This window comes from Trachymyrmex cornetzi, unplaced genomic scaffold, assembly GCF_001594075.2.
Source record: "Trachymyrmex cornetzi isolate Tcor2-1 unplaced genomic scaffold, Tcor1.1 scaffold383, whole genome shotgun sequence".
Lineage (NCBI taxonomy): Eukaryota > Metazoa > Arthropoda > Insecta > Hymenoptera > Formicidae > Trachymyrmex > Trachymyrmex cornetzi.
This window is the reverse complement of record NW_017298564.1, coordinates 578,804-589,170: the sequence shown is the minus strand read 5'-3', so window position 1 is coordinate 589,170 and position 10,367 is coordinate 578,804. Positions and strand designations below refer to the sequence as shown.

Here is a 10,367-nt window from a genome sequence, read left to right as displayed (position 1 = left end):
TCCATTCTGGGATTATTGCGAACTGTGAGTAAAGGACGTATTCCAACTTACAGCATACTGACATCACTGACAGCTGAGAAGTTTCCTCAAATAGTTCTACCGCAGTGCAGCAAATATTGAAACGCGTCTTTTCAAACTTTAAGGCGACGATGTTATTGCTGCGCTATTCGTACACTTTTATCGATGTTTATAAAGTTTAATTACTAGCCTATTTCGCGGCACGCAATGGTACACGAAGCAAACTTAAATTAGCATGCATACGAGGGCTTTGACATCGAGACACAGTAGAATTAATATTCACAGCAGGGGTAGCGAAATCCGAATCAGGGTGCAATCATGGTGGCTGTATATGTAGCGAGTGCGCGGAGATATAGTGTTAATTATGTGCCAAATAAATTAGCAACTTGTTGATCGTCATTAATACTCGATAAACCTGGTCAAACATCCAAACCGTCCTTGCGAAAGCCCGGAATACTTATAAGCCCTAATAACAACGCGTGTAACGCGAACCGTTCTCCTGGATTACGCACCAGGTTTAACACCAATATCCCTAATCGATGTTATACATCGCGAATGCGAATCACGCTTTAGTGTAACGAACGCGCGTAAACGTGCGTCGTTGTCGCGGCACGTTGGTACTTCGTGTGATCCAGGACAGAAGGTGGAGCTCGAATACCGTGAAATAAAGAGGCAAGGATGAGACGCGGTGTACGCGTACTGTTTTAATGAAACGGAAGGCGACACTTCGACGCAGATAAAGATACGTGAGTTAAATTAAAAACGATGAAACGGTAAATTTTATTAAAATATGTCAAACGTGCGAATAGAATTTATACATGTACAACATCTTACATAAATAATAGATAATACAGATAAAATCTTCACATATCGAAACTACCTTTCTACGTATGTGCTTCTGATGATATTTTAACCCTCCGTTTCTAATCTGAATCTTTTTTTAGCACAAGCGAAATTTCGCTCTCAAATTATTTCAAAGTAGAGCGGAGTCTGGTCTCTTAAAATAGAGAGCTGTTTGGTAATGTAATAGAAATGGTGAAAAAAGTAACCCTTACTTTTTCGTACTTTTCGAAAACCTAAAATAGCCAAAAAAACTTGATTATTTATTCGCAGTTATTTATTCTCGCCTACCCTTAGTTATAAATTTATCGTTTGAATTTTGGGAGTCCATTAGTTAGATTTTATCGGTTTTTATAAAAAAAACTTGGGTTGAACAAAAAAAAACTCAAATTACAGATGGAAGGTTAAATATATCTCTTTCGATCGAGCTATATTTTTCTTGTGCATTCGATAACAATACTATTAAATAAATGAATGTGATCGACGGTATATTTCCATAGATGATTCATTGTATCCTTTCTCACTATATTCTGTACATCCAGCCTCGTGGCTGGCGCCCTTATATCGTATCTCGTTTACAGAACTCCGGCGTATTGTTGAACTATCCTGTTCCACTCCTTCGGGAAGGATCGCTGAATGTGAGAAAGGACCTTCTTGATCTGACGTGTCTCTTCGGGACTGCACTGCGGGCAGGAGCCTCTCAGAACCAGCGGCACTAAACCTGGATAAAATAACGACGTAGAATTTCAACAGAATTTTCGGGTCGGTTTTATGTACGTAAAGCGTATGTGCGCAAGTTTCTCTTGAGATTTATGTGTGTGTGCACAATATTATCGTAGGATATAATGATATTTGATGTTTAACATTTCCGCGAGTGTATACAATTTGTTCTGGAATCTCTGATGTTAATTTTAACCTTTCATGAGGTGAGCGTGGAACGAAAAATAAGAACGGGAAGAATAGAAGGGGTCCACTTCAAAAGCGAATAAACGTTTATCGTACGAGTTTGAATAGTTGGAGGTAATGCTCAATATTTAACGCTTTCGATAAAGGATTGAGACTGATACGATCTCACTGAGAGCTCAGGTTCTGCTTCCACAGACACACGAAAACGTTCGACCCCTATGTTTACTCTACGACGACGGAAACGTGACAATTAGCGTGACGTTCTTGTTCGCCGCGTATCTCTCACAATGGAAATTGAACTCACCGAAATTACATGGAAATTACACCCGTCGTAAACTTTGTCTTGCACAATTCCGATACGATAAATAATCCTAATTTACTCTGAAAATACCGAGCATCTTCTACTCCCGTCTTTTTCTCAAAGTACTGTAAAAGTCGATCGCATTTTTTTTTTTACTCGTGCCTCAGGCTCGTGATATCAAGAAGAATTGGAATTTTATTCCAAGTCCTGTTTGGGATAATCGCGAGATGCCATCTCTCCGCGATAACGAAGTCTAACTCGTACTTTTCAAACGTCGTCCGACGGGATCACACGGCGCTTCTCCCAGGGCGCACTTAAGCTGTCTGTTCAAGTAACGTTTGTCGCTCAGGGCCATATTCAGTTGTTCGTCAGAAACTCTCGATCTGCCAGATTGCTGCCCCTCGCTATCCGATTCAGTGGCCATCGCTGTAGCGAGCAAAGCGCAGGCCAAGACGAGGATCTGCAACATAATTATACGTATATGCAAATACGTGAGCCACAATAGTATACCCCAATTATTATTATAATTACTGAATCTTCCCAGTATAACGTTGCTGAAATACTAGCTGAAAAACGTTTGAAAATGTTTCTTGTTTACCGGATTGGGATATATACCATAGTTAAACGAATCCAGATTTTCTACAGCGTTTCACGACAGTTCCCACGGCGCTTCATTGCCTCTCGGATTTTCGCCGTAACGCCGTGGAGCGTAAAAAAGGGATTGCCGTTTTACGCGTATTGCGGGTAAAGCGCGCGACGTTAAATTTATTAACTCCAACGATATCCCAACGACAGGGCTTAACGTGATTACACTATCTGCAAGTATTATGGTAAACGGGTTCCCCCGGCTTTGGTGGGACACGGGAGAGACACAGGACGGAGAGCGCGCGCGTAGAATATACCTGCAATGCCCCTGTATGGGGTGAAATTAGCTGCGCGGCCGTCCGACAATAAGGGCGGAAGCACGTCTGTCATGCGGTAACGAAAGCGGATAAGGTAGGGCTGGCCTGCAGGCGAAGCGGTGCGCACGCCAAAGCTAACACGGCTAAACAAGCAGCAACCCACCGTCGTGCCGCTGCTATACCTACGACGGTGGGTATGCGAGTAGTTCCAATCTCTGTTTGCTCGTTCTTCTCTCTCCTCCCTAGTCGCCTCGCCTCGCACATTGTCGTCGTCGTCGTCGTCGTCGTCGTCGAGACTTAACCAAGGTTGCCGCTTTTAAATTACCTCCTTGTCGCCGCGATGATTCTCTCCTTTTTTTCATAAACTCACGGCTATTCTAATTCGCGAAGTGAATTTTCACCTCGCTCGGTACTACCGCATTTGTACCGCAACACATTCTCACCGTGGTCTTTCTCATTAAGAATGCTTCTTGAAAGATTCAGCGGACGCTAACGAGCGTTCGCTAATTTCGTATTTATGTTATTGCGCGGTACGCGATACTATTATTTCATTCGGATTAAAGAGGATTCTCTGAGCTCGTGCGCGACCGCGCAAATATCTGGAAACTATTTAAATACTTCCCCCATGAACCGCGTATTTATAGGATTGAAACTATTTACTGGATATGAAGTCGACGTTGAATATTGGATACCACTTATGACATTTTCAAAACATCAAATATGTACACTACATGATGGGCATTTGAAAAGTGAATGCCTGTTTCGAACTGTACGTATATACAGGTATATTTGAAAGTACCGACAACCGCGCTGCTCGATGATGGTCCTGCCGCTGGTGATAGTTTTTATACCTCAAAATGGAATATGGGTCAATTGGCTCTTTTGGATTTGTGCGGCAATCGAAAAAGTGTACGTGTGTGTGTCACCCTGCTTCGTAGTCGTTAATAGAACGAGTTTATGGAGACGCGTTTGATTATCCGACACGATAGTTCGGGCGTAGGAACGTATTTCTAGATTATTACGAGCCCGTAATATACCTGAACCCGTAGGCAATCGAATTCCTTCGCGCGCTGTTTATTGGATTCCTTTGACATCCTTTGTGCTACGTATTCGCGCTGATCGAGGTCCTCTTTTGCATATCTCCTCGTAAGTAAACCCGTTTGGAAGCCCGAGCTATTCGCGCCGCGATCGGAAATGTATGATTCGCCAACTACAGTTTTGTTTCATCTTTTGTTTTTATTCTCTTTTGCTGTACGTGCAGCGTTATAATTTGAATTTTTAATCCCCGCCGCGCCCTTTCACTGCTTTCTCCGGCCTGGATTTCGAATAACCTCGGGCTTTACGATCGTCCGATTTTCTTTCTTGCCCGTGCGCGACTTTTTGCGTACGCGTGTAGCCTGGGTTTACGATCAATTTTTTATACCTTTTTTTTCATTGTTACGCTAAGTATTCTGGATAATATATGCGAGATTGAATACCAAATTCCTCCCTGTCGATTGCAATAGCCTTCTCGGTGACGAATTGGCCGTTTCAATAGGGAGACGGGAAGGACGATTTTTCTAAAATATCTAAAAAAATTTAGCTACATATGGAAAATTCTAAAAATAATTTTGTTAGACAATTGAATAATTACACAGAAAACTCAAACATAACTCAAACAATGCTATAAAAAAAATTGTGATATTCTAGCAATCGGTTTGAGAGCCCTATATAATTATTTTGACAATTCAATAAAATTATTTTCAGATTTCTATTTAAATTTGTATTTAAATCTTTAGATAATTCAGTAAAACCGTTCTTCTCGTGATCCCATCGTAAATTCTTCATTTTTCTGAAATTCATAAATTCTTCAATTAAAAATTGAAATAGAATAATTGCTCTATGTTTCTAAAATTAACTGTAAAACTTCACATTTATTAACAATATTGTATGTCTGGCTACACCAAGTCTCACGACCCAAATGTGGCTTAATCATGGCATAATTAGGTTTTGCATTTCAGATCACACTTTTAGCAGACTCACCTCCGTCCGCCTGATTTCCCGACGGAATCTCGAATTTCGACTTTTGTGGCAGAATCCTAATAATCGCGACGGCTCCGTAAATCACAGCCCGCGCCACGTACGTATATATATATATAACGTAGGAGTGATTTGTGGATTTGAGGCGGGGGCGCGCTCGCGCAAAACCGCTTACTTCCGCAAACCGGTGTGGATTATAAGAATTATTGCCCGTTCTGAATGGCAAATTGGCGTCGATATATAGATTTTATCGCCGGCACGTCGCGTTAATATCGGTCCTCTTCGCGCGTTATAATGCGTCGGAATGTTTAGTCCAGTGAGTGCCGTGCACTACATTCTCTCTCTCTCTCTCTCTCTCTCTCTCTCTCTCATCCGTTGTACATACGGCGATTCGCATACGGGCCGTTAATTACAGTCGTATTGAATGTAACGGCTGATAATGCGCCGTAAGCATACGACGCGACGCGTCGCGAAACCGCACTGTTGGTATAGTATTAATTACGTTTATTGCCCGTGCCCGTATACTGCAATAATTACGGGCAGTTATCGACACAGCACTTTCACCTAACTTCGATTACGATGATTTACTCGACGCGTCGCGTCGCGTCGTCACGTCTACGCGCGTTGCAAACGGCAATTCGCGGTTATAAATTAATAATCCACATTCACCGCGAATGGAGAGTACTCTCATCTGTGAATGGTAACTAGAGATATATCAGCGGAAGCAGTCCTGCAAGCTGCAAGTTATACGACCGATATCACCGTTGCCGTTCGATAAATAATAATTTAGCGACGTTCCTTCCCCCCTCCGGCCACGTCGGTGCGGCATTATTTGCGGCCGCGTTAATTTACGGTTATCAAACTAATTTACAGTTGCTTCGCGGTAATCGAGATATACTAGCGAGATTGTCGCCGGGAGTACGCGTCTTCTCGTTTTCATATTGGTAAATAATATTACTAATAAATAACACAGCTTGCGCTCTTTCGAGCACAATATTCATGCGGAGCAGTGGAGAACAAAATTAATAGTAGATTGTAGATTAATCTCATTGTCGAGCGAAACCGTAATTTTAGTGTATATTTATACACGGAGAAAATTTTATATCTAAAATTACTATAACGTGGTAGCTGCGGACTATCATGTAAATTATAAGTTTAAATGTTATTTACTTAATAGCTATTTTTTTAAAAACAATAATGCAACGTAATTTTTACGCTTTTTCATAGTAAACATTTTTTATTACAAAATCAAAACTTGTTAAATAAAAGTAAGTATTGTAAAGATAAGTGAAAAATATATACCTAGCAAATTTTGTTTGCGTACCGTAGTAAAAATTAACTGTTTTCATGTTAGAATGTGGCTTAATAGCACTGGTTTAATAAAATAATTACGTTATTTATGTGATAAAAATTAGTATTACCATAGTAAAAGTTAAGCCGGAATCATGTTGCGATGATCCATCGAAAAATACGAGACGTAGTAAAGTGTAATTTAAAATTGTATTAAAACTTAATATAAAATTTTCTCCGTGTACTAATTGTAAGATCTCGTCTTATAAAATTGTAGATTTTAAGGAGACGATTAACAGACACGCACACTTATCTCGTTCATCAATTTACTTGTGATGCAAATGTATCTTTTTAAAACTCTTATTCGCAAATTAAAATAAATCATAAAAAAATAACGTTTAAATGTTGTACAAATTTAATATTTATTTTCTAGTCATCGTTTGATACATTTTACAATTTTATATGAAATGTAGAAGTTAAAACTAATATAATTATTGGTATTTCGTTTTTCATATTTTATTAAACTTGAAAATAATATTATTGCATCGAAATTTTATTTATTCGTCGTTTAAGTGCGCTTTTAAAGTGGTTGCACTTTAAAGATTGCAAAATCGTTGAACAATCTTCTTTGCGATTGTCATTCAGGTCGGGCAACGTTTCGACACCTTTTGCATAAGTATACGATTGCGATATGTATGAATTATAATGTTATCGCATTGCCGATAAGCTGTTGCCAATCGCATCGCACATACAGCTATCGTGCTACGTGCAAAAATTTGATAATTCGATTTTATTACAAAAGGAATCGCTATTTCTTTTTCGTAAGATTCGATCCTAGCTACTTCTTGCGAGCGTGTACAACATGTCGATTACTTAATCTTTCTATGATTCGACAGACATATCTTGTCTCAAATTCATCAAATTATTCCTGTGTGAAGTCCATCATATAATTATAAAATATGTTTTACGATTTTTTACATGTGTATATAACAAAATATGCCAACTATTTAGCTTTTAGTCGCATCTTTTTCAATCCTTACAAAATTTGACGTATAAAACAAGATGTAATTAACTTAAATGATTTTTATATAGTTATTGGTACAAAATTTCAGACCGAGAGACGCAAGAATATTGACCTAATTTCGATAAAGGTTAATATCCTCTCGTATTTAAGCGAATTGGTAAAAATACATAAATGTGTCTGTTTCATTAATTATAGAAAGATCTTGATATGGTATTTCGCTTTTTGTTCTTGTTATTTCTGCATTTTCGCATTATCGGCGCGGTGTGTATGTACATGATACGAACAACCACCAAGCTTTGTGAACCAAAGCGATTTTACAGTGCGTTACAGTATTTTCCCGCGCAAGATGCAATTACTTTGCATCGTACGATCGTTTAGCTGTACAAAGGCACATAACAATGGAACATTATTGGTTTAATCTAATAGCGCATTAATCCGAGCCTTTGCATACATGTCTAGTAAACATTATTTCATTCCAAACTCGGCAATGTAGCGTATAAAATCTTTATCGATTTCCAATATTTGCTTCATCTAAATAGAATATCTGTACATGAACAGTAAGGATGATCAAAAATGGTTCCGCTCTTTATTTCGGTAAAAGTAAGAATCGTGGAAATACACGTATTTTCATAAAATAAATTATTATTATTATTATTAATATCGTACGATATTTATGTTACCTCATTATTTACTTAATATTTACTTCTCGCCCGTATTATTTTTCATAAAATATTTACAAATTTTGATTATAATACGCGTTTTTTCTAATTTGTAAAGAGACTGTCTTTTTCATATAAATATGTCAAGATTGATAATTCTGGACTTAATTTTTTTTTTAACACATAGATATTCTTCGTGGGAGCCGCGCAGTTTCCGCGACGTTCCAAGCAAATATACAATTATGCAAAGCGGTGCATTTTTTGACGCGAATTTATTCGTCTCCGAGTAGCCATTCGTTGCGGTGTAAAACGCATTACAATAAAAATAAATCGTGCAGAAGCGGCGGTAGACCCTCCTCTATCCTCAAATACTCCTGTCGTAAATGTACGACACCGAGCGAGAGTCCACGAGGAGGATCCTAAGTAGCTCGTACCGTATCCCGAACGTCCGATGAATAAGCTTCTCGGGACGATATCACGCGGGGGATTCTCGGGTGGCGAGAATTTTCCTTGCATACCGAAACAACCGTTTCGCCCAGCTTCGCGTGCGCGAGGGGCGAGTTACTCTCCCTCTGAAGGGTGTTTTCCCCCGAAACTTTAAATCACCGGCCGCGTGTATATACATCCATATATATATATATATATGCATATACACACACCACATATATATATATATGTATATGTATATATATAGGGTGTGCGTACCGCGCGCGCGAGAAAGTGCATCAACCTGTTGCGCACGTTCGTCACTCACCTTGATTGCCGGAGCCATGGCGAAAGCCGGGAGTCGGTCGGTGTTCAAGATCGCGTCGTTTGATCTTATGTAGGCGGGACGAAAGAGTGAGACGCGGTATCGATCGCGGCGATGGTACAGATGATGTGTGTACGTGCGTGCAGTGGCGGCGACCTGCCGAGGAAATCTCTCTTCGTGTGCTCTTTCTTGCGGTCGACTCGGCCACAGTCCTCTCACCGCGAAATCGCGCGACGCACTGGACCCAAGAGAAGCACGTATTCGGGCCTTTTCTCCCCTTCCTCCCGATAAACACTAAAGTGCTCGCAGCGTACGACACGTGATATATACCGGAGAATTCCGGAGTATTCCGGAGAAGTGCCTACTCTCCTGGTGCCCAATACCGTTGGAAGGGGAAAAAGGTGCGTGACGTTCGTGAGCGAGAGGCCACGTTTTTTTCCCTCTTTGATGAATACACGCATGACGGATATACGACCGGATGTTGCTATTTTATGCGACTTTCGTCGGGCCATTGCTTTTTTTTTTCGCGGAAGAAAGGAACTGAGCTATTAAATATTTTCGCGTGCTCTCTCGGATAATGTACATGAAAAAGGAACGAAATTAGAACGAATTACAAAGATATGAAATTTATTGAGATTTTATTGTTCTGAAATTTAAACTCGCTGAAAATAATTAGAAAATTGAACGAAATTATGTAAATGAGCTAATGGACGAATTAGAAAGTTGCCGGTGTCAAGCCGAGGATCAAGGTTTAACACAGTTTAAGAGACTCCTATAACTTTGATACGATAGATATTCGCTGAAAAATTTATATCTCCGGCATAATCGGTACACGAATGTCATTTTACCAAGCATATCGCAAGCTTTCAAGTTCTCCATCGTGATCGTGTCGACATACGCGAGGCGGAACGGATTCGCCTCGCGAGTCGCATTTCTTGGAAAAGTCGAGGTGGATATCGTTAGACAAGCCGCCTGGTCGATTTCACCCATTGAAGAAATCGCGCTATCATTGACGGCTATTTTCATTTTGTCTTCTCGACGGAAATGTTTCATATATTACGTAATTACGTTATATGTGAAGAGAGATATGAATTCGCTATCACGAATTCATCGAATTCTTCCTCAAAGCGGTTTAAAATAGCGATTTAGCTGCACAGATTAAATATTCCTATGGATAAAACACTGACGGCGATTAATGCGACCCTTTAGCTTACTTTTACCTTAGCTTAAAATATAGAACCCGTTTAAAAATGCCGTAGCTTTTGTTTTATTTATTATTATCTTGATATTGTGTAATTCATATTATCTGAAGCGTCTCAATTTGTTTTCTTGATATTTCCTTTGCAAATATAGCGACTGATACTTATATGTATGTAAATAATTATAATAGAAATTGACCTATAAAAGTATAATTAGATTTATTATTATCGATATAAAAATGTATATACAATATAAAAATATATATATATATATATATTTATAAATCAAATAAGACAAAGAATTCTATTTCCGGTTGAAGCGAATCTTGGTGCTATTAATATTCACGTGCAATAAATTTTTGCAAATGTATAAAGTTAGCTCTCAGTGCACATCCAACAGTGTATCATAATAAAAATGTCACTGTGTGATTTTCGATACATGAGTTTTCTGATTTATC

The 10,367-nt window shown here is 39.2% G+C and overlaps 1 protein-coding gene across 1 annotated transcript; it reads right to left on the bottom strand.

Annotated features, from left to right (window-relative positions):
- Positions 1 to 786: 786 nt before the first annotated feature.
- CSP2 (chemosensory protein 2) lies at positions 787 to 8,987 on the bottom strand. The gene is made up of 3 exons (XM_018511670.1): positions 8,714 to 8,987; positions 2,330 to 2,525; positions 787 to 1,579 (listed from the first exon to the last, which is right to left on the bottom strand). Exons 1-3 carry the CDS (start codon positions 8,729 to 8,731, stop codon positions 1,434 to 1,436), a joined length of 360 nt encoding a protein of 119 aa, XP_018367172.1. The 5' UTR covers positions 8,732 to 8,987; the 3' UTR covers positions 787 to 1,433.
- Between the last annotated feature and the right edge of the window lie 1,380 nt (positions 8,988 to 10,367).